Source organism: Oncorhynchus keta, chromosome 12, assembly GCF_023373465.1.
Source record: "Oncorhynchus keta strain PuntledgeMale-10-30-2019 chromosome 12, Oket_V2, whole genome shotgun sequence".
NCBI lineage: Eukaryota > Metazoa > Chordata > Actinopteri > Salmoniformes > Salmonidae > Oncorhynchus > Oncorhynchus keta.
Window position 1 is genome coordinate 16,734,103 of NC_068432.1, and position 25,757 is coordinate 16,759,859.

Sequence of the window (25,757 nt, forward strand, 5' to 3'; positions counted from 1 at the left end):
CATCTTTTCTCCATCTTCCAGGATAGTCTGGTACAAAGCCTGTACTTCTGGATCATCCTGTTGAGCTTTCCATATGGCCTCATCAGAGATGGGAAAGTCCGTTTTGGGCGAGTCTCGACTGCTTGACAGGACAGTAGCACATGTAAGATCAGGGCCACCGTTATCACAAGTAGGAGCTCTGGACAAGGCATCTGGAACAGTGTTGTATTTTCCTTTCCTGTATTCCACTGCAAATGTGAACTCTTGCAACCGTAGAGCCCATCTTATGAGTCTGGTGCTTGGTTTGTTGGTCTTGAACACCCACACAAGGGAGGAATGGTCAGTGACCACAGTGAAGTGTCTTCCTCCAAGTAGTACCTCCACTTTTCCAAAGCCCAGACCACTGCAAGGCACTCTTGCTCTGTTGTGGAGTAGTTCCGTTCTGCTCCATTCAATGTCCGACTGGCGAACGCTAGCACTTCTTCAGTGCCAAGTCCAGTCTGTTGGACTAGGACAGCACCAAGTCCAACATCACTTGCATCAGTGTAAACAACAAAAGGGCAATCAAAGTTGGGATGACCTAAAATGGGAGGTGTGACGAGATGTCGTTTCAGGGTTTCAAAGGAAGTCTGGCACTCTGCCGTCCATTGGAATTTCGCTCCTTTTCGCTTCATCGCGTTGAGGGGTTCTGCCACCTGGGAGAAGTTAGACACAAACCGATGGTACCATCCAGCCATACCAAGGAACCGTTGAAGGGCTTTGAGTGTGGTTGGCACAGGGAAGTCTTGTACAGCCTTTGTCTTTTCAGGATCCACATGAATGCCGTCGAAAGACACAATATGGCCAAGGAACTTCAGGGAGGTTTGGCAGAAGTTGCTCTTCTTCATATTTAAGGTCAGACCAGCTTCTCTTAGCTTGTCCAACACTGCTTGAAGATCTTGAAAGTGTCTTTCTCTGTTCTGAGAGTAGATAATTATATCGTCCAGGTAGACGAAACAGATCTTCCCTTTGAGCTCACCTAACGCAATCTCCATGAGTCTTTGGAAAGTGGCAGGGGCATTCTTTAATCCAAAGGGCATCACCTTAAAGGAAAACAAGCCCTCGGCACAGACAAACGCAGTCTTGTCCTTGCTTTCCTGGTCCGTCTCAACCTGCCAATAACCACTATTGAGATCAAGGGTAGTGAACACAACAGCGCCAGACAATGACTCCAGGATCTCATGGATGGTGGGAAGAGGATAGGCATCAGTCTGGGAAACATTGTTGGTCTTCCTATAGTCCACACAAAATCTAAGACCACCAGTCTTTTTTGGGATGAGGACAACAGGAGCAGCCCAGGGAGAGGAGGAACGTTCTATTATATCTTGGGTTAACATATCATTTATGAGTCCCTTTTGGATGATTAGCTTCGCTGGGGACAAACGATATGGCTTTTGCTTGATCGGCATTTCCTGTGTAAGGAATATTTTGTGCTTCAGGAGCCCGGTGCGTCCTAGCTTTGAAGTACATACATCAGCATTATTCTGCAGCTGCTCCAACAGCCTTAACTCCTCTGGCTGTTCCAGCTGAGCTCTTCTCACAGCCTGTAAAAGGAGATCATCAGAAGGATTATCAAGTGTTAGTGGTACCGGAGCAATGGCAGAGAAGACTGCCACATTTGAACCCCAATCATGTAACTTTTTAGCTTCCGATTGGTGCGGTATTAACTGAAAGGAAGGGGATGTCGATGGGGGCGTAGGCAGTGACTCTTGGGGTTTCAGCTCTGGTTAAAGCACCCAGAGAAGGATGGTCATTCCTGCGAAGAGAGTTAGGTGTGTTGGCCTGTTGTGATTTGTGGTTTCTGGAAGGGTTTACTTGATACGGTCTTGGACATTCAGAGGTGCCAGCTTGGCCCTCAGTGGTCTGAACTGAAGTGGACACCAGGGAAACTCTGTGTAAGGAGTTGTGCCTAATGGAGGCCATGTCCACAGACACGTCATCCAACATTTTAACACAATTAGAGAGTTCTGTCTGCAAGTGGTCTACAGTGTTAACCATGGGAGAAAAAACAGAATTAACATCCTTGAGGACCTCAGTGTGGTGATGTTGCAGGCGCCATTGGAGAGTGGCAGTGAGTTGGTTTCGTTGGTAGTCAAACTGTCTGTCCATGGCACCAGTCATTTCCCGTCTTCCACTCTCACTGAGCTCTTTCAGCGTGTGGGTTAGAGTGCTCAGTGAGTTTCTGAATTCCATGGCACTCTGTTGTTGCTCTTCCCTCAGACATTTGAATTTATGGTGGATAAGAGTTTGGAGATGTTGTTGAGTCCGACGAATATCAAGGATGTCACCTTGAAGTTGTAAGACTACAACCTCTGGAGATAAACCAGACAATGGAGGAAGGTTGGGTGTCAGAGGGAGGACTAGCTCAGTACTTCCACACAGATCCATGTCAATAAGTGAGTAACTGGTTAGACCGCCTGTGGCCTGTGGCTCAGGCCGAGCATTCAGATTCCCAGGGCTCTGGCCCAAATCAACTCCATTATCTCGATTCACATTATGATTTGTATTGTCAGCTTGATGGTCAGAATGGCCCTGTGTATTCCCATTGACAGGTATGACATGGATGAGCACATTATCTTGAGGTGAATCCATTGTTTTAATTCCACACAAAATATTTGCTTTGGTTAGTTCTCAATGTTGAGCTGTCCCATCTGGGGTGCCATTTTTTATGTAACGGTTTTGACTTGAGGTTATTATTTATAGGGGTGCCAGGTAGGTTGTGCCTACCAGAGAAAACATTGGTTTCTCCTTTTAGTTTGGGTGGGAATGAGTCCCATCTGGTCCGTCAAGTCTACACCAATACAAAGGACTTATGTAAAAGTCAGGATGGAAATAAACTTTTCATAAACCCTTAAAACATTGGAAAGAACTTCAAAAACAACTATATTCTGTTGCGTGGGTTGTATTAGCAACAACAATGATTACACACACACATATAATAATATCACAATGAGTTCTGGTTCCTCCAGAAATGTCCTGTACCTCGGGCCTAAAAAGAGTCCTGCCCGGTAAAGGAGTTCAGTGAACTCAAGTGACTTTTGTCACGCGATGTTTGTCCGTTCATTCAGTGTAGCGTAAACCCAGTATTAAACATACAATCAATATAACAATTACTTTACCACAGAACTTTAAAGCGGATCAACTCTTACTTAAGTCCTCAACTACCACTAACTACACAAATCACAGTATACATCACATCCAAACAAATGAAATACCGTATACAAAAAGGTGGTAGTCAGTCGGTCAGTCAGACAATCCAATCCGCCAATAGATCTCCAGCGGAGAAAGGCCACGAAGAACGGAGAGGTGTAGTCCAGGGACGCGATGAGTGGATCCGATCCTGGGTAAACTCTCTTAGGCTACAAAACACACGTTTAACGGCAACAAAACAAACGGAATAGAGAAGCTTCGGAACTGAGGGTTGAACACATCCTCATGCACGTCTCCATCACAACCCCACTTTCGTGCAGCTGATGCTGGCTATTTAATTGGGAATTAAAGGGAAAGCGCCCTATTGGAAGGAGCTGCACTGAGACGGTTCAGAAAATCTCAGGGCCGTCACAGTGCGTAGCTCACTGTGTGTGTGCGTGCGTAGCTCACTGTGCGTGTGCGTGCGTAGCTCACTGTGCGTGTGCGTGCGTAGCTCACTGTGCGTGTGCGTGCGTAGCTCACTGTGTGTGTGCGCGTGCGTAGCTCACTGTGTGTGTGCGTGCGTAGCTCACTGTGTGTGTGTGTGTGTGTATAGCTCACTGTGTGTGGGTGTGGGCTCATTGTGTGTGTCACAAGACAATGGAGGCTGTGCTATGACTCTCCCCCACATGCATCATACTGGGCTTATTCTATGCAGGTTGTCCTTAATCCTGTTGTGATTTTCCACATCCATTGTTAGTGCTGGGCGCTTTGGCTGTTCTCTAACATCTGATTCAACCAATCAAGGCGTTAATAATAATAATAATAATAATGATAATAATAATAATGATTATAATAGAGACAGAGACTCTAGCCTTGGTTTGTGTTTTGCCCTTTTATGTTTTGGCCTTGTCTGTTTAGCCGTTTACGGCTCATAAAAATATATTGTACACTACCAGCACGATTTACAGCATGTATGGAACAGGATAACAACATCCTCCAACATCAGGGTCAGCTCCCTACCCGGATCAGTTGTCAGTCCTCGTTCCAATTAGTGGTGTTGTGGTATGTGTCAGGGTCAGTGGTTAGAGGTGGCTGGCTGAGTGCAGTATTAGTCGGTGTCATAATGCAGCAAGCTGCTTGCTGCTCCCAGGGTCTCTCCCTCTCTGCTCCCTCTGTATCTTGGTCTTTCCCTCCCTTCTCTCTGTCTCTCTGTCTACTTTCTCCTCCTCCTCTGTCTGATTTGAGATGCAAGCAGCCCCATCTCCAGACCTGCATTGAAGCTGACAGTTTGAGGTCAGCCCCTCATACATGGGGGGGGGGTTTGTGAGAGAACATTTTTCATGGTGTGTGTGTGTGAGGTCAAGCGGTGGTGGGGGAGGGGGTGTGTTTCTTATTCCCAGATAAAGCGGTGTGCCTACCTTCAGTTTCCAGAGACAGGATCAGCAGTTTGGTGTGGGTTGCTGGAGGAGGGTGGACAGTGTGGTTTTATTAGTACCAGGCAGCATGCCAAGACATTGTACGGACTGTTTGTACGTTCTTTCCCCACGTACAAAAAGGCTCTTGGAAGTCAAACATAGAAGGCCGGTCGGGTAAATGGTTGTTCTTTGTGGTTTCATTCCTCCATTTAGGCATCATCATCATGGTAGTTAGTTTGTGCTTCAAATAGTGGTGAAAGGGTTAGAAGTGGCCTACTGTGTCAGGAGCATTTCTGAAGATAGATCAGTTTAATCACATGACTCTTATCTGAACACGAATTGGCTGTTACATGAGGACCAATGCTGTGTGGGTGCAAGCTTGAGTTGCATCAAGTTATGTCAGTGTTATAACTTCTATGTAGGTTTCATATTAGACCACACGTGACTGTCATCTGCATTATCCACTCCTCCTCATGCGAGGTGTAAAGTATATATTCCACACTAGACTCAAGCCTCATGTAAGGTTTTACCAAGGTTAATTGGATTTATTCCTTCTGAAGTCTCTGCTTTGCATACAGATGACTCATCACCACTGGCTACAGTCTGTCCACCCTGTTAATATCATCACCACTGGCTCCAATCCCTCCACCCTGTTAATATCATCACCACTGGCTCCAGTCCCTCCACCCTGTTAATATCACCACTGGCTACAGTCTGTCCACCCTGTTAATATCATCACTGGCTACAGTCCCTCCACCCTGTTAATATCATCACCACTGGCTACAGTCCCTCCACCCTGTTAATATCATTACCACTGGCTACAGTCTGTCCACCCTGTTAATATCATCACCACTGGCTACAGTCTGTCCACCCTGTTAATATCATTACCACTGGCTACAGTCTGTCCACCCTGTTAAAATCATCACCACTGGCTACAGTCTGTCCACCCTGTTAATATCATCACCACTGGCTCCAGTCCCTCCACCCTGTTAATATCACCACTGGCTACAGTCTGTCCACCCTGTTAATATCATCACTGGCTACAGTCCCTCCACCCTGTTAATATAATTACCACTGGCTACAGTCCCTCCACCCTGTTAATATCATCACCACTGGCTACAGTCTGTCCACCCTGTTAATATCATTACCACTGGCTACAGTCTGTCCACCCTGTTAATATCATTACCACTGGCTACAGTCTGTCCACCCTGTTAAAATCATCACCACTGGCTACAGTCTGTCCACCCTGTTAATATCATCACCACTGGCTCCAGTCCCTCCACCCTGTTAATATCACCACTGGCTACAGTCTGTCCACCCTGTTAATATCATCACTGGCTACAGTCCCTCCACCCTGTTAATATCATCACCACTGGCTACAGTCCCTCCACCCTGTTAATATCATTACCACTGGCTACAGTCTGTCCACCCTGTTAATATCATCACTGGCTACAGTCCCTCCACCCTGTTAATATCATTACCACTGGCTACAGTCTGTCCACCCTGTTAATATCATCACTGGCTACAGTCCCTCCACCCTGTTAATATCATCACCACTGGCTACAGTCCCTCCACCCTGTTAATATCATTACCACTGGCTACAGTCTGTCCACCCTGTTAATATCATCACCACTGGCTACAGTCTGTCCACCCTGTTAATATCATCACCACTGGCTACAGTCTGTCCACCCTGTTAATATCATCACCACTGGCTACAGTCTGTCCACCCTGTTAAAATCATCACCACTGGCTACAGTCTGTCCACCCTGTTAATATCATCACCACTGGCTACAGTCCGTCCACCCTGTTAATATCATCACCACTGGCTACAGTTCCTCAACTCTGTTAATATCATCACCACTTGCTACAGTCTGTCCACCCTGTTAATATCATCACCACTGGCTACAGTCTGTCCACCCTGTTAATATCATCACCACTGGCTACAGTCCCTCCACCCTGTTAATATCATCACCACTGGCTACAGTCTGTCCACCCTGTTAATATCATCACCACTGGCTACAGTCTGTCCACCCTGTTAATATCATCACCACTGGCTACAGTCCCTCCACCCTGTTAATATCATCACTGGCTACAGTCCCTCCACCCTGTTAATATCATCACTGGCTACAGTCCCTCCACCCTGTTAATATCATCACCACTGGCTACAGTCCCTCCCCCTGTTAATATCATCACCACTGGCTACAGTCCGTCCACCCTGTTAATATCATCACCACTGGCTACAGTCTGTCCACCCTGTTAATATCATCACCACTGGCTACAGTCCGTCCACCCTGTTAATATCATTACCACTGGCTCCAGTCCCTCCACCCTGTTAATATCATCACTGGCTACAGTCCCCCCACCCTGTTAATATCATCACCACTGGCTACAGTCCCTCCACCCTGTTAATATCATCACCACTGGCTACAGTCCCTCCACCCTGTTAATATCATCACTGGCTACAGTCCCTCCACCCTGTTAATATCATCACCACTGGCTACAGTCCCTCCACCCTGTTAATATCATCACCACTGGCTACAGTCCCTCCACCCTGTTAATATCATCACCACTGGCTACAGTCCCTCCACCCTGTTAATATCATCACCACTGGCTACAGTCCCTCCACCCTGTTAATATCATCACCACTGGCTACAGTCCCTCCACCCTGTTAATATCATCACCACTGGCTACAGTCTGTCCACCCTGTTAATATCATCACCACTGGCTACAGTCCCTCCACCCTGTTAATATCATCACCACTGGCTACAGTCCCTCCACCCTGTTAATATCATCACCACTGGCTACAGTCCCTCCACCCTGTTAATATCATCACCACTGGCTACAGTCTGTCCACCCTGTTAATATCATCACCACTGGCTACAGTCCCTCCACCCTGTTAATAGCATCACCACTGGCTACAGTCCCTCCACCCTGTTAATATCATCACTGGCTACAGTCCCTCCCCCCTGTTAATATCATCACCACTGGCTACAGTCTGTCCCCCCTGTTAATATCATCACCACTGGCTACAGTCCCTCCCCCCTGTTAATATCATCACCACTGGCTACAGTCTGTCCCCCCTGTTAATATCATCACCACTGGCTACAGTCCCTCCACCCTGTTAATACCATCACCAGTATGATTCCCAGAGTTTATGGCCAAAGTCAATCGCAGCTCTATCATGTGGTTCTCAGTTCCAAAGGTGTGTCTCAAAAGGCACCCTATTCCCTATATAGTACAGCACTTTTCAAAGGTAGGTCACTACATAGGAAATGGGGAGCATCCTATGTGAGACTGTTGGCAGCTACAGTGGCAGTTAATGCTGCCACTTTTCAGGTCAGCCGGTTTGACTTTTGCGTTAATACATAGGAATTGTAGGTTCCATCGACTCTGGCCCCACAGCCTTTGATTATAGTTCAATCTCGCCTCACACCTATAGGCTCTATTCTCAAGTCCTTATTATCAGAGAGGCAAATGATGTGAGAGGCCAGAACGTTTCTTTGATGGCTCAATGGCTAAATCACATTGACATTCTCCCTCTGTGAAAGTGCTACTTTGCCTCCGCACATAATAACATTGACGTTCCTCCCATTGAAGGTGCTATTTGGCCTTTGCACACACAGTATCCAGCTGACACACACACACACACACACACACACACACACACACACACACACACACACACACACACACACACACACACACACACACACACACACACACAAAACCTGTTTGGTCTCCTTATGGCTGCATCTATGTATAAAATATGGTGTGAGCACACACAAGCCCAGCACAATCCTCCTTTCACAAATGAATGTGTGACAGGCTATGTTACACCCTCACTGTCCGCATGTCTTTCACACACTGTGTGTGTGTTCCATCCTCATGTGCCAACTAATGGGTTATGGCATCTCGTCTAATTGAAATGATACATCCATTAACATGTTCTGGTCAAAGTGCCAGACTCCAAGGTGTCATATAACACACGTTCTGTTCTGTTCTCGTGGGGGACCTAAAATACATTGCCATTCAATCTCCTATTTTTCCCAAACCCAAAACCTAACCCTTATCACTTACTGTAACCCCAGCCCCTAAGCTTAAAATACCCTTTGGGCCTCCCGGGTGGCGCAGTGGGTGCTGTATTGCAGCGCCAGCTGTGCCATCAGAGACTCTGGGTTCACACCCAGGCTCTGTCATAACCGGCCGCGACCGGGAGGTCCGTGGGGCGACGCACAATTGGCCTAGTGTCGTGCGGGTTAGGGAGGGCTTGGCCGGTAGGGAAATCCTGGTCTCATCGCGCACCAGCGACTCCTGTGACCAAGATTGCCAGGTGCACGGTGTTTCCTCCAACACATTGGTGCGGCTGGCTTCCGGGTTGGATGTGTGCTGTGTTATTAAGAAGCAGTTGGGTCCGATGTGTATCGGAGGACGCATGACTTTCAACCTTCGTCTCTCCCGAGCCCGTACGAGAGTTGTAGCGATGAGACAAGATAGTAGCTACTAAACAATTGGATACTACGAAAGGGGTAAAATTCAAACAAAACAAACAACAACAAAAATACCCTTCGTGCTCATGGGGATGTGGGAAATGGCCCCACGAGGGAACATTTTCCTTTTTTTACTATCCTTGTGTGATTTAAGGTCCCCACAAGGATAACCTAGGGTACCTTTGAACTTGTGGCTTCCATATTGAGTTGACAATACATGACCATATATATCAGTGTTTTTATCTTGAGAGTTGGCTGGGAGGACTGGTGAGTTTTGTGGTTTTTGTTGAAGCGGGTTCTGTGTTTTCTATGTAGTGTTTTTCCTGACGCAGTAAGAGCATCTGAAAGTCTTGTTCTCTCTACCTCTTTTGAAACAGGAATTTAGCCTAATGTGTGAGCAGTTTTGGTATTAAAGCAATTTTTGCTGTTTTCATGTGTTTCTTAGAAAGTATGATATTGAGCCAATAAACTGGATTGAAATTCAAATTCCCTCTCGCTTCTTACCCCCCGCCCCTCCCTTCCCCTCGCTCTCCTCTAGGGGCCTGAGGCCAGGGCGTCACCCAGAGGAGGACGACATAGTGCCTGAGCTGGCCCGCCTGGTCTACCCCCGAGAGAGACCTGACTGGGAGGAGACCATCAGCGCCATGGTGAGATGAGACCACTGGCAGAGACGCGTGTACACACACACACACACACACACACACACACACACACACACACGTGTATATATATATGTGCACACTAACGTTCAGAAGAACAAGAATAGACTGACGAGTTTCAGAAGAAAGTTTCTGGCCAGTTTGAGTCTGCAATCGAACCCACAACATTCTGATGCTCCAGATACTCAACTGGTCTATAATCAACACAACAGTTTTCAGCTGGGCTAACATAATTGCAAAAGGGTTTTCTAATGATCGTTTAGCCTTTTAAAATTATAAACTTGGATTAGCGAACACAGCGTGCAATTGGAACACAGGAGTGATGGTTGCTGATAATGAGCCTCTGTACGCCTGTGTAGATATTCCAGAAAAATCTGCCGTTTCCAGCTACAATAGTCATTTATAACATAAACAATGTCTACACTGTATTTCTGATCATTTTGATGTTATTTTAATAGACAAAATATTAGCTTTTCTTTCAAAAACAAGGACATTTCTAAGTGACCCCAAAAGTTTAAATGGTAGTGTACATATAATAATCGTAGTATCAAATCTCAATGCATATAGAATTGTGAGAGTCACAATGCGTATCGTGAGGTCCCAGTTGTGAGAGAGAGAGACACACACACACACCCACACAGCATCCCAGCTTAGAGAGACCCCGACAGTGTCAGTGCTAATCAAACATTCAGTACTTAGACAACAAGGCTCCTCTTTGATTGGGGCTCGTTGGCTCCCTGACACCGTTTTATCTCAGTATCCTTTAATGAACTGGTTGTCTTAACTGTTAGGGAAATGTCTTGATGTCAAACTGAAATGCTGCATCAACATCCAAGCCTCAGCTCCCAATCGTGAAATGATGATGATGCCTCTCATGGACATCAATAATGTAACTTTAGAAGTAGTGGGTATGTATCAGAAGCTAATCTATTGTACATGATTTATGTACACTGAACAAAAATATAAAAGCAAAGTGAGCTGAAATAAGAGCCCAGAAATGTTCCATGTGCACATAAAGCTTATTTCGCTCAAATGTTGTGCACAAATTAGTTTTCATCCCTGTTAGTGAGCATTTTTCCGTTGCCAAGATAATCTATCCACCTGACAGGTGTGGCATATCAATAAGCATGCTCTTTAATCAGATCATTACACAGGTGCACCTTGTGCTGGGAACAATAAAAGGCCAGTCTAAAATGTGTGGTTTTGTTACACAACACAATGCCACAGATGCCTCAAGTTTTGAGGAAGCATGCAATTGGCATTCTCACTGCAGGAATGTCCACCAGAGTTGATGCCAAAGAATTGAATGTTAATTTCTCAACCATAAGCCGCCCCCAACGTTGATTTAGAGAATTTGGCAGCCCGTCCCGCCGGCATTACAACCGCAGACCACGTATGACCACACCAACCCGAAACCACCTCATCCGGCTTCTTCACCTGTGGGATCGTCTCAGACCAGCCACCCGGAATGGCTGAAACTGAGGAGTATTTCTGTCTGTTATTAAGACTTTTTGTGTGGGGGTAACTAACTGACTGGCTGGGCCTGGCTCCCCAGTGGGTGGGCCTATGCCCATTAATGTGAAATCCATAGATTACAGCCTCATTTATTTGTTTCAATTGACTGATTTCCTTACATGAACTAACTCACTGAAATCATAGAAATGATTGCGTTTATATTTTTGTTCAGTATATGTAGGCTAAACTTAAGAAGAATTGTAATGGGGACATTGTAGTGTTTAAACAAACCACTTCAATCAGATTCAATATTAATCTAATTATTATAAGATAGATATGAATCAATTAATGTAACCCCTCTCATATATAATTCAAGTTATCCCATCTTTTAGTAAAAATCTATATTTCCAATACGCCAAAGTCTCCATTAGTGATATGATATCTTAACTCATTCATTTGCTGAAATCATTCATTATTTCAATTCCATCCAAGCTGAAGTATTTTTTTTTCACTCTGAGCCACATTCAGCAACATGCTAGCTGAAATGAGGCCGTCTCCATGGTAACATGACAGTTGGCTGCCACCATGCTCACTTTGGAACCACAAACATTCAATACAGTGGCAGAGAGACACAGTTAGTGTCCCAAATTGCACCCTATTCCCTATATAGGGTATGGGGTGCAAGATGGCACACACACAGCCATATCTCTACCGCTAATGAATGTTGATCAGTTTTGAAACATTGGCATATCTACTGTTCTTTGTTATAGTTTGTATTTTGTTATTATGAAGGGGCCAATACTTGTGAATAGTTAACGGTCACAGTGGGTAGCAGTATGCCGAAATGGCAGTAGCGGACATACGTGTCAGGCAGTGGTTGTTGTGCGGTATTTCAGAGGATGAAAAGATCAATAAGTCTGCCAAGTTCTCTACGTGTCATAACAGTTGACTGAATGCACATTGTTCCGGTCGTTACTGCAAAAGACAATGCGTTATCATTGGCTTACTTAAATGCAAATAGGCCTAGAAGAAAAAATGTACATGCTGCATGTGACTAGGCAAATGTACCAGTTGTTAATCGAGAAATACTGTATATTTGAATAACGCCTAAATGTGAAAGTGCAATACATACCCAAAATACTTCACATTCAGCGTCAGTTAATGCGACGTAGGCTACTGTGCATAATATCTACCAACTCAAGTGTTCAGGGAGTTCCTTTATTTGGCCAGCCTTGAAGAGACCTTGCCTTCTTTAAGACGCAGTTGAATATTTTATAGGTACAACTTCTGGGAATGTTTTGGCTCGACTTCATAAGCCTTTCTTGTCTCTCCCCTAGGGGAAGAAATGAAGTGGTTGCTACCAGTGTTTCCCTGCTCCTAGTAGCTCTTACGAGCCTGGTTTTTACTCTATTTACTTTAGCAGAAACATTTTCGATGCCAAACAGCAATAACAATGGAGTCGGCTAAAGCAGAAAGAACAGAAAGGGATTGGCACACAGGCTAAACTGATATATACAGTAGGGAGAACAAGTATTTGATACACTGCCAATTTTGCAGGTTTTCCTACTGACAAAGCATGTAGAGGTCTGTAATTTTTTATCATAGGTACACTTCAACTGTGAGAGACGGAATCTAAAACAAAAATCCAGAAAATCGTATGATGTTTGATTTTTAAGCACTTCATTTGCATTTTATTGCATGACATTAGTATTAGTATTTGATACATCAGAAAAGCAGAACTTAATATTTGGTACAGAAACCTTTGTTTGCAATTACAGAGATCATACGTTTCCTGTAGTTCTTGGCCAGGTTTGCACACACTGCAGCAGGGATTTTGGCCCACTCCTCCATACAGACCTTCTCCAGATCCTTCAGGTTTCAGCGCTGTCGCTGGGCAATACGGACTTTCAGCTCCCTCCAAATATTTTCTATTGGGTTCAGGTCTGGAGACTGGCTAGGCCACTCCAGGACCATGAGATGCTTCTTGCGGAGCCACTCCTTAGTTGCCCTGGCTGTGTGTTTCGGGTCGTTGTCATTGTGGAAGACCTAGCCACGACCCATCTTCAATGCTCTTACTGAGGGAAGGATGTTGTTGGCCAAGATCTTGCGATACATGGCCCCATCCATCCTCCCCTCAATACAGTGCAGTTGTCCTGTCCCCTTTGCAGAAAAGCATCCCCAAAGAATGATTTTTCCACCTCCATGCTTCACGGTTGGGATGGTGTTCTTGGGGTTGTTCTCATCCTTCTTCTTCCTCCAAACACGGCGAGTGAAGTTGAGACCAAAAAGCTCTATTTTTGTCTCCTCAGACCACAGGACCTTCTCCCATTCCTCCTCTGGATCATCCAGACGGGCCTGGACATGCGCTGGCTTGAGCAGGGGGACCTTGCGTGCGCTGCAGGATTTTAATCCATGACGGCGTAGTGTGTTACTAATAATTTTCTTTGATACAGTGGTCCCAGCTCTCTTCAGGTCATTGACCAGGTCCTGCCGTGTAGTTCTGGGCTGATCCCTCACCTTCCTCATGATCATTGATGCCCCACGAGGTGAGATCTTGCATGGAGCCCCAGACCGAGGGTGATGGACCGTCATCTTGAACTTCTTCCATTTTCTAATAATTGCGCCAACAGTTGTTGCCTTCTCACCAAGCTGCTTGCCTATTGTCCTGTAGCCCATCCCAGCCTTGTGCAGGTCTACAATTTTGTCCCTGGTGTCCTTACACAGCTCCCTGGTCTTGGCCACTGTGGAGAGGTTGGAGTCTGTTTGATTGAGTGTGTGGACAGGTGTCTTTATACAGGTAACGAGTTCAAACAGGTGCAGTTAATACAGGTAATGAGTGGAGAACAGGAGGGATTCTTAAAGAAAAACTAACAGGTCTGTGAGAGCCGGAATTCTTACTGGTTGGTAGGTGATCAACTACTTGTCATGCAATAAAATGCAAATGAATGACTTAATCATACGATGTGATTTTCTGGATTTTTGTTTTAGATTCTGTCTCTCACAGTTGAAGTGTACCTATGATAAAAATGACAGACCTCTACATGCTTTGTAAGTAGGAAAACCTGCAAAATCGGCAGTGTATCAAATACTTGTTCTCTCCACTGTATTCCCATTCACAGCTAGTGCAGGCCTGACAGGATGCTCTTTGTACCCCGGCCCACCTGGCTCCTGTCTCTCTGACCTCATTGGGAATGCTTTTCTGCATTTCACCTTCACTGTCTTTGGCTGCAGCCAGCTAGAAAGAGACCAAACTTCCCCACATTCTCATCCTGTCTTCTCTCTCTCTTGCTCTCTCTCTCTCTCCCTCATTCTTTACTTTCCTTACTATTTCTCGCTCGTTCTTTACCATCTCTGGATCGACTTCTTTCTCTCTGTTAACTTAGTGTTGCTCTTATCCCTTCCCTGGCGGTCTGTGTTGACACAGGATTATATGATTTAATGTCGTCAAATGTATTTTAACCTCCCTCTGTCATAGATTAGCCTCTGCCGTGGGTTCAGGGGTCAAACTTAGCTAGTAGGGACTGTCCTTCTAACGCACTCTCCTAACTTTACTTCCACTCTGTCACGGTCTCTGTCCAATTAACATAAAAAATATAACAACTAAAAATATATAAAAAGTAGCTCGTCACAACATCTTGGAATTTTTTATTTGAACAGTTTTGCTTTGCGCTCTCCCTGGGTTCCTCTTGCATGCAGTCAACTCATGGAGTTGTCACAGGTCATTTATTTACGGGTATGCATTTCTTTTGCAACATGCAGGCGCGGAGTGCTGAGGTCCCCGAGCTGAGCACTGAGCCCCTCCTGCGCTCCTGCAGCAGCACGGCCAGCATGAAGGTCAAGAACGTCAAGAAGTGAGTGGGTCGACTGACCGAGTAGACTTAGCCCGCCGCATGCCTTCCGAAACGGCCATATCTCACATCTGCTGCACATCTCTCTTGCACTCGACTCTGATTTCCTCTCTCCCCCCTCTCTTTCTCTCTATCTCCCTCTGACTTTGACCCCACTCGATCTCTCCTTTCACCGGTCTCACTCCACCTTTGTCTTATCTCCATTCTCTGTCTCGATCAACAGTCGCCTTCTTTCTAGCTCCTAGCCAACTTTGCAGTTTTGTTATTTGTTACATTATTTGATCAGAACATTTCTAGTATTATTACCTACAGCCAAAAATAAGTTTTGGACATTAGATTGTCGGTCACTCACCAGAAATTCAACCAGAAATTTGACTTCCCTGACCTGAATCCTTTGGACTCCCCGAGGCAGCCCCATCCAATAAATGTCATGATTGTGTCCCACTTGTTGTTGATTCTTCACAAAAAAATACAGTTTTATATCTTTGTTTGAAGCCTGAAATGTGGCAAAAGGTTGCAAAGTTCAAGGGGGCCGAATACTTTCGCAAGGCACTGTATCTAACAAGTAATGTAACAATTTCACAACTACCTTACACTTGTGTGTATAAAGGAATTAATAAGAATATGTACATAAAAATGTATATGGATGAGTGATGGCCGAACGGCATTGGCAAGATGCAGTAGATGGTATAGAGTACAGTATATGATATGACTAATGTAGGGTATGTAAACATAAAGTGGCATTGTTAAATGTGACACTTTTATTACATCCAATTTTTAAATATTAAAGTGGCTAGAGATTGAGTAGGTATGTTAGTGATGGCTGTTTAACAGTCTGATGGCCTTGAGATAGAAGCTGTTTTTCAGCCTCTCGGTCCCAGCTTTGATGCACCTGTAATAACCTCGCCTTCTGGATGATAGCGCGGTGAACAGGCAGTGGATCGGTTGGTTGTTGTCCTTGATGATCTTTATGGCCTTCCTGTGACATCGGGTGGTGTAGGTGTCCTGGAGGGCAGGTAGTTTGCCCCCGGTGATGCGTTGTGCAGACCTCACCACCCTCTGGAGAGCCTTGCGGTTGTGGGCGGAGCAGTTGCCGTACCAGGCGGTGATACAGCCCGCCAGGATGCTCTCGATTGTGCATCTGTAGAAGTTTGTGAGTGCTTTTGGTGACAAGCCAAATTTCTTCAGCCTCCTGAGGTTGAAGAGGCGCTCTTGTGCCTTCTTCACCACGCTGTCTGTGTGGGTGGACCAATTCATTTCCATTTCAGTTTGCCGTGTATGCCGAGGAACTTAACTTTCCACCTTCTCCACTACTGTCCCGTCGATGTGGATAGGGGGCTGCTCCCTCTGCTGTTTCCTGAAGTCCACGATCATCTCCTTTGCTTTGTTGACGTTGAGTGTGAGGTTATTTTCCTGACACCACACTCCGAGGACCTCACCTCCTCCCTGTCGGCCGTCTCGGCATTGCTGGTAATCAAACCTACCACTGTAGGGTCGTCTGCAAACTTGATGATTTGAGTTGGACAAGAAAATATTTACTAAATAAACTAAAGTAAAAAATATAAAGTTAAAAAAATGATATAACAATAACGTGGCTATATACTGTGGGTTCCAGTACTGAGTCAATGCGTGGGGTTACAGGTTAGTCGAGGTAGTTTATACATGTAGGTTGGGGTGAAGTGACTGCATTGATAATAAACAGCGAGTAGCAGCAGTGTAAAAACAAGGGGTGTCAATGTAAATAGTCCGGGTGGCAATTTGATTAATTGTTCAGCAGTCTTATAGCTTGGGGGTATAAGCTGTTGAGCCTTTTGGACCTAGACTTGGCACCTCTTATATAGGTCCTGGATGGCAAGAAGCCACAGTGATGTATTGGGTTGTACACACTACCCTCTGTTGTGCTTTACGGTCAGATGCCGTGCAGTTGCCATACCAGACGGTGATGCAACTCTCGAGTGTGCCCTTTGTCTAACTTTTAGAGGATCTGGGGACCCATGACAAATCTTTTCAGTCTCCTGAGGCGGAAAAGGTGTTGTCATGCCTTCTTTACGACTGTCATTGTGTGTTTGGACCATGATAGTTGGTGAGGTGGACACCAAGGAATTTGAAAGTCTACCTGCTCCACTACAGCCCTGTCGATGTTTACTGTAGTCCACAATCATCTCCTTTGTCTTGCTCACATTGAGGGAGAGGTTGTTGTCTTGGCACCACACTGCAAGGTCTCCACACTGCACTGCAAGGCTTTTAAGGAGGTGGTCAGTCTCATCGTTGTCAGTGATCAGGCCTGTCGTCAACAAATTTAATGATGGTGTTGGAGTCGTGCTTGGTGAACAGGGAGTACAGGGGACTTAGCACGCACCCCTGAGGGGCCCCGGTGTTGAGGATCAGCGTGGCAGATGTGTTGTTGCCTATCCTTACCACCTGGGGGCAGCCCGTTAGGAAGTCCAGGATCCAGTTGCAGAGGAAGGTGTTTTGTCCCAGGGCCCTTAGCTTAGTGATGAGCTTTGTTGGCACTATGGTGTTGAGCTGTAGTCAATGAACACTGTTCCCACATTGGTGTTCCCTTTGTCCAGGTGGTAAAGGGCATTGTGGAGTGCAATAGAAGATTGCGTGATATGTTGGGGCGTTATGCGAATTGGAGTGGGTCTAGGGTTTCCGGGATGATGGTGTTGATGCGAGCCATGACCTTCCTTTCAAAGCATTTCATTTCACGTCAGTGCTACGGTGCGGTAGTCATTTAGACAGTTTACCTTAGTGTTCTTGGGCACAAGGACTATGGTGGTCTGCTTGAAACATGTTGGTATTACAGACTCGGTCAGGGAGAGTTTGAAAATGACAGTGGGCAGCTTGCGGCTGTGTTTCGCTGAGTAGTTTATAATAGTTTGCAAGCCCTGCCACATCCAACGACCATCAGCGCCGGTGTCTGAGGGCATAGCGGGATTTCTTATAAGCTTCTGGATTAGTGTCCCGCTCCTTGAAAGCGGTAGCTCTAGCCTTTAGCTCGGTGCGGATGTTGCCTGTAATCTATGGCTTCTGGTTAGGATATGTACTTAATGTCACTGTGGGGACGACGTTGTCGATGCACTTTTTGATGAGGCTGGTGACGGCTAAGAATAATATAGATGAGAACTGTCTTGGTAGATAGTGTGGTCTACAGCTTATCATGAGGTACTCTACGTCAGGCGAGCAATACCTCGAGAGTTCTTTAATATTAGACATTGCACACCAGCTGCTATGGACAAATAGACCCCCCGCCCGTCGACTTTCCGGACGTAGCTGCTCTGTCCTGCCGATGCACAGAAAACCCAGCCAGCTCTATATTTGTTGGTTTAGGCTATGAGGTTGCTACAACCTAGCCTATGTATGAAAGTTTACAATGTAGGTGCACACAGGTCGAGAGCCAAATTTGAGGTGATATAGGGTGTAATCATTAGGCCAACAAATGCAAACAAGCGTTTCTATTGGACAAATTCAGGTATGTTTATCCCCGGTTTGTACTGTTTGCTTGCGCTTAAGAAATGTTTTTCAACAGAATCGGCGGAATGACAGCCGATAACAGCCACGTTGTATTCCTTCTCTTCCCTTCGCTTGTGGACCTCAATGCACAACGCAGCCGCTGAATGTGACCAGGCGAAAAAAAACTTTCCAAGCCAAACTGCTACACACAGCCTACATCGTTGTCACCATATTATCAGTTAATCAGTTATTTGGGTACGTGATTATATTAATATAGTTTTATCTAAAAAATATGACTTTAAATGTTTTGGGCCTCCACCGTACTGTGTATATATGTATTTATATTCTGGAGTTGTTCTGATGTTGCACATTCTCATGTCTTCATTTCTTGTTCTTTAAAAAAAAAATGTTTTGGATTGTGTATGCATTTTGTTTTGCTAGATATTGCTGCATTGTTGGCGCTAGAAACATAAGCATTTCGCTGCACCTGCGATAACATCTGCGAAACTGTGTGCGTGACCAATACATTTTTATTTGATTTCATCTCTACCTCTCACTCTCTCGTTATGTCTCTCAGACCTGGCCCTTTCTCTCCCTCACTCGCTTAAATTTTTCAGTTTCTATCTAGTTTTGCCCTCTTCCACCACCCTCCTCTCTTGTAACATCTGTTTTCTTCTTCTCCATCCCCCCACCTAGGACACTATGCACTGCATTTGGGAAGTATTCAGACCCCTTGACTTTTTCAAAATTTTGTTACGTTTACAGCCCTATTCTAAAATGGATTAAATAAAACATGTTCTTGAGCAATCTACACACAATAGCCCATAATGACAACAAAAAAAAGAAATATATTATTTACGTAACTATTCAGACCCTTTGCTTTGAGACTTGAAATTGATCTCAGGTGGACCCAGTTTCTATTGATTATCCTCAATGTTTCTACTACTTGATTGGAGTCCACCTGTGGTAAATTCAATTGATTGGGCATGATTTTGAAAGGCACACACCTGTCTATATAAGGTCCCACAGTTGACAGTGCATGTCAGAGCAAAAACCAAGCCATGAGGTCAAAGGAATGGTCCGTAGAGTTCCGACACAGATCTGGGGAAGGGTACCAAACCATGTCTGCAGCATTGAAGGTCCCCAAGAACACAATGACCTCCATTCTTAAATCGAGGAAGTTTGGATCCACCAAGACTCTTCCTAGAGCTGGCCACCCAGTCAAATTGAGCAATTGGATGAGAAGGGCCTTGGCCAGGGAGGTGACTTAGGTCACTCTGACAGAGCTCCATAGTTCCTCTGTAGGGATGAGAGAACCTTTCAGAAGGGCAACCATCTCTGTAGCACTCCGCCAATCAGGCCTTAATGGTAGAGTAGCCAGACGGAAGCCACTCCTCAGTAAAAGGCACATGACAGCCCGCTTGGAGTTTGCCAAAAGGCACCTAAAGACTATCAGACCATGAGAAACAAGATTCTCTGGTCTGATGAAACCAAGATTGAACTCTTTTGCCTGAATGCAAGCGTTACGTCTAGAGGAAACCTGGCACCATCCCCTACGGTGGAGCATGGTGGCAGCATCCTGCTGTGGGGATGTTTTTCAGTGGCAGGGACTGAGAGACTAGTCTGGATATAGGCAAAGATGAACAGAGCAAAGTACAGAGATCCTCGATTTAAAAAATAAATAAAATAAAACCTGCTCCAGAGTGCTCACGACCTCAGATTGGGTCGAAGGTTCACCTTCCAATAGGACAACGACCCTAAGCACACAGCCAAGACAATGCATGCGTGGTTTTGGGGCAAGTCTCTGTCCTTGAGTGGCCCAGCGAGAGCCCGGACTTGAACCCAATCGAACATCTCTGGAGAGACCTGAAGTTAGCTGTACATCAACTCCCCCTGTCCAACCCGACAGAGCTTGAGAGGATCTGCAGAGAAGAATGGGAGAAACTCCCCAAATACTGTTCTACCAAGCTTGTAGCATCATACCCAAGACCACTCGATGCTGTAATCACTGCCAATGGTGTTTCAACAAAGTACTGAGTAAAGTCCCTGAATACTTTATATAAATGTGATATTTCAGTTTTTATTTATAATAAATTAGCAAAAATGTCTCTTTTGCTTTGTCATTATGGGGTATTGTGTATAGATTGAGTAAAAAAAAGTGATTTAATCCATTTTAAAATAAGGCTGTAACATAACAAAATGTGGAACAAGTCAAGGGGTCTGAATACTTTAGGAAGGCGCTATATATACAAAAGCATGTGGACACTCCTTCAAATTAGTGGATTCGGCTGTTTCAGCCACGCCCATTGCTGACAGGTGTATAAAATTGAGCACACAGCCATGGAATCTCTATAGACAAACAATGGCAGTAGAATGGCCTTACTGAAGAGCTCAGTAACTTTCAACGTGGCACACGTTGTAGGATGCCACGTTTCCAACAAGTCAGTTTGTCAAATTTCTACCCCGGTAGGGCTGCCCCGGTCAACTCTAAGTGATGTCATTGTGAAGTGGAAATGTCTGTGATCAACAACGGCTCAGCTCTTAAGTGTTAGACTACACAAGCTCACAGAATGGACCGCGGATTGCTGAAGCGCGTAGCGCGTAAACATTGTCTATCCTCGGTTGCAACACTCGCTACCGAGTTCCAAACTGCCTTTGTAAGCAACGTCAGCACAATAACTTTGTCGGGAGCTTCATGAAATGGGTTTCTATAGCCGAGGAGCTGCACACAAGCCTAAGATCACCATACGCAATGTCAAGTGTTGGTTGGAGTAAATCTCATCGCCTTTGGAAACACTTTCTCTGGAGTGATGAATCACGCTTCACCATCTGGCAGTCCAACGGACGAGTCTGGGTTTGGCGGATGCCAGGAGAACACTACCTGCCCAAATGCAATTGTGCCAACTGTAAAGTGTGGTGGAGGAGGAATAGTGGTCTCGTGCTGTTTTTCATGGTTCGGACTAAGCCTCTTAATTCTAGTGAAGGGAAATCTTAACACTACAGCATACAGCGACATTCTAGACAATTCTGTGCTTCCAACTTTGTGGTAACAGTTTGAGGAAGGCTCTCTTCTGTTTCAGCATGACAAACCGGCCGTGCACAAGGCAAGGTCCGTATAGAAATGGTTTGCAAATCGGTGTGGAAGAACTGAACTGGCCATGGAGCTCTGAGTACAAGACCATTAGGACCTGATGGTAGTTAGCAAGTTGGGTTCTACCAAAGCATGTCCAGAGGGCATAAAAGGAGATGACCGTGACTCAACGGTCATGTGGAAGTATACTGCGGTCATGACTGCCGGTGTGGCAGTAATAGTCATCGCAACAGCCCGTCCCCCACCCCCTTTGCACTCTGACCCCAACCCCATCAAACACTTTTGGGATGAATTGAAATGCTGACTGTGAGCCAGGCCAAATCGCCCAACATCGGTGCCCGACCTCACTAATGCTCTACTTGTTATAGTAGTAAAGGGGAGACCAACTCCGTGTTAGTGCCAATGATTTTGGAATGAGATGTTCGCCGAGCATGTGTCCACATACTTTTGGTCATGTAGTGTGTTTCACTAAACTGTTGGCATCCCGTTTGCTCGCTCCAGAAAGGAATAAAGGAGAGAGAGGGGAGATGGAAACGTGCATCGTGGTGAGATATTCTGTAGAGTTAAAGGTAATGTGTCTCCAGGCCCAATTACTAATTCAAACAAATACAAATTCACTTTCTGAATTCTAACTGTAAGCCCCCCTGCACAGTCAATGAACCAACAGTATCGCCTATGGCTATACGTTCTCTTTCCAAGCTCATGGATAGAAATGTTGACTCGCAGCATAAGGTAACCCAGTCCATCCAGTATCCATAATAATACAGTTCACGCTCAACGGCGATTCTTAAAATAAAATAATCATTTGAGAGTACATGCTAGACCAATTATGTACCAATGACATCTTAAATCCTTTTTGTTTTATGTTTTTCAAAATATGCGGTAGGCAATGTATTGTATAATGGCACAATCAGCATTTTTATATTTTTGGGGCCTGGGCTCATACGCCCATACATAATCTCTAATATTCGTATGGCTGTTTTGAATGAATCATCACCTTGGAAAGTGCTGTCTGTTTCATTGTGTTAAGTTTTGAAACAACATTCATGTTTTACACTGTTTCAACCCACTGTTGAACTTCTTTCTTTAAATTGATCATCACAGTGAGGTTACTTATAAAGGTATGATAGGACTACAGTTTTGATGAGATTTTTTGATTGCCTTTGCATTGATGTCAGAGCGGTTAGAGGGACAATAGAGCCCTGGATACCAGTCCATTAGGACCTGATGGTAGTTAGCAAGTTGGGTTCTACCAAAGCATGACCAGAGGGCATAAAAGGAGATGACCGTGACTCAACGGTCATGTGGAATTATACTGAGGTCATGACTGCTATTGTGGCAGTAGTACGGTCACCGCAACAGCCCGTCCTCCACCCCCTTTACACGCTTCATTCTCTGTCAGCGCCTTAGGCCTGGCTTCATCCTAACCACTGTCTGTCTCTCTTTCAGATTGTCCTTTACCAAAGGCCACTTCCCCAAGCTGGCCGAGTGCGCCCACTTCCACTACGAGAACGTGGACTTTGGCGCCATCCAGGTAAGCAAGCACTTAGCAGGGCACTATGATGCTGCAATGTTGTTCAAAAATGGTGAACCATCTGGTGTGTCAAGGTACCTACCTTGATTGTGATATATTTATATTACTATGAAAACTGTGGAGTTGTTTTGAGTGGAATATCACTGTATGGCCCAGTGCTAATCTTTGCTGGTTACATAGTTCATGAAGGCATTTTGCCAGTGGTATTGGGTGGTTGTGATTTGCCCGTAAATCTTCATAACAATGTTGACAATACTGAAAGAATGGTAGGAGAGCCCTAGCTGTGTGGCTGTATTGAGCATGTTGTGTGTGTCTGTGTGGAATCCTGCTGGACCCCTGTAGCAGAAGAGGCCTCTGGCTCAAGGAGAAATGGAAGGGATGTTAAGTGTAATTAACATGCCTCACCAATGAGCAGCACCAGCTGTTGTTGCTTTCTCCCCTCCCCACCCAAAACATGACATTAACAGGCCTTCTTGTACGCCATGACTCCTATACTGGCTTCCTCTCTCCTTGCCTCATCTTTTCTTGTCTCCTCTCTCCTTGTCTCCCTTAAAAAAAAATCAACTTTAGCATTGAGGTCATTTTTCTTCCATTGCCTAGTAATGTATTGTAGATGATTTTTAGTGCTAAAGATCTTTATGTTTTTGAGAAACTCACCCCTGATGTGAAAGGACTGGAGAAGTGGAAGCAAATTCCCCGCAAATTCCCTCAGCGCTGATGAAGTAGGACAGCTAAGATGTTGACAGAGTACAACCCACCGGAAAACATAGGCTAAATAGCCAACTTTTAACATTCTAAACTGAGATTAGGAGGGAAGCAACCCGAGCGGCAAGTAATACAAATCTCCTAATCCAAGTCTTTATATCAGAACGTTTATCTACGTGGCAAAAATCAACACACATTTCAATGGTTAGCATGAGAGGCATTTCCCCCAGTCAGATCTGCACTGTTTACCCAATGGATATTACATCATAAATCCGCTATACGTAAGGCTTAATTCCCACTTCTGCCGACTCCTTTCTCTACTGAGTGCTTCTCCATATGGTGAAAGGATAGGTTGATTATCTGAGCCTGGCCCAATGGCTCCCTCCCTGTGCAGACTGAGGAGACACACACACACACACACACATACACACAGAAGGGGCTGCAATGCCACCAGGGAACCCAGAGCTCCACTGTTGTGGTGCTAGAGAGGATTAAGGCTGTCGGGTAATGGAACGCACACACACACACACACACACACACACACACACACACACACACACACACACACACACACACACACACACACACACACAGATCATGATGCATGCACACGTCGGCAGGAAAACTAGCGGTTCGGCGAATTTGGCCGGTAACCGAAAGGTTGTTGGTTTGAATCCCCACGCCGACTTGTTGAAAATCTACCAATGTGCCCTTCAGCAAAGCACTTAACCCTAAATGCTCCTGTAAGTAGCGCTGGATAAGAGCATCTGCTAAATTACTAAAATGTACAATTATAGACAATAGAGCTGCAAGAACTGTAAGAGACCCAGAACATTCTGAATCCTGTTATGATAATATTTCATAAGTAGCGTGGAAACTCATCCCCTCGTTTGTGATGAATGTTGATGTAGTTCTTCTCCACGTCCAGTAGAGGTCAGCATTGTCTCAGAATGAACGCAGATAGACTCCAGGAAGATGTCGCGTCGTGGTGGGCAGAATCCTGCGTTGACTTTCCACTTTCTCTCCACCTGGAGGCTCCACTAACCAGCACAATCACATCGTGATACGACGAAAATAATTAGCATCATTCTAAATCACCATTGGCTGAAGAACAAGTGTTCCACACTGTTTCCCTGTCCATACAGATCCTATACATTCAGTGATTTTATATGCAATCCTATGCTTCTGCCATTCTCAGATGACATGTTGGTTTCCCAGCTGGGTTTCGTCGACTCTATGCTGGCTCTGTTCCTCTGTGGCTGCTTGATGCATTGCAGCCTGCCTCGTGGTGGTTTTAGGACTGCTTTGTAATTACGGCTCCTTTTTGTATTACTTCCCTGGCCTGCATGTTTTCTGTATTGGTTTCTTCAGGGATGGCCGGTATGCCAATGTTTCCTCTCCCTGTGGACAGTCGCACTGTCGTGTGTAACTGAAGCCTGCTGCCATCTTCACTGTTAGGACAGACAGAAACCCTATGCGAAGACCCGGGGAGAAAAGGCCTTCCTTCCTTCCTTCCATTTGTTCTTCACATATCTTGAAGTATCTCTGATCTGAAAATATCTCTGATCTGAAATGAACATGATTTATTCAAAGAAAGAGGGTGCTTTTTATTCACACAGGGCTCTTTGTCCTGTTTTCACCAAAGACCACACTAGATCAGTGGTTGTTGAAGGAAAGGACAGGGGGAGAGGAAGGAACCTTTTGGAGTGAGGAGAATGATTTGGGAATAGAAGCTTATTGATTGAAAAACTCTGATGTATTGGGAATCATTGAAGACAGGCTGACTTTTGACAGCAATCTCTTAATTGGTAATGATTCTGTAAAGGCCAGTAGATAATGCGTTTTCACCCGACAAAGATTTTTTGTAGTTCAGCCAAGAGGATTTTTGGTAACTGTCACTGTCTGTGCACATAGACCTGTTTGCCCCTATAGGTACAGCTTGAATGGGATACACTGG

General features: G+C 45.2%; 1 protein-coding gene across 1 annotated transcript in view; it reads left to right on the plus strand.

The window, feature by feature from the left end:
- Positions 1–25,757, plus strand: part of LOC118391044 (rho GTPase-activating protein 32-like) — a 228,423-nt gene that overhangs the window by 102,379 nt on the left and 100,287 nt on the right. The window contains exons 4-6 of the mRNA XM_052457558.1: positions 9,591–9,699; positions 14,926–15,017; positions 23,011–23,095. Of these exons, the coding sequence (XP_052313518.1) occupies positions 9,591–9,699; positions 14,926–15,017; positions 23,011–23,095 (286 nt within the window). The remainder of the gene's footprint in view (positions 1–9,590; positions 9,700–14,925; positions 15,018–23,010; positions 23,096–25,757) is intronic.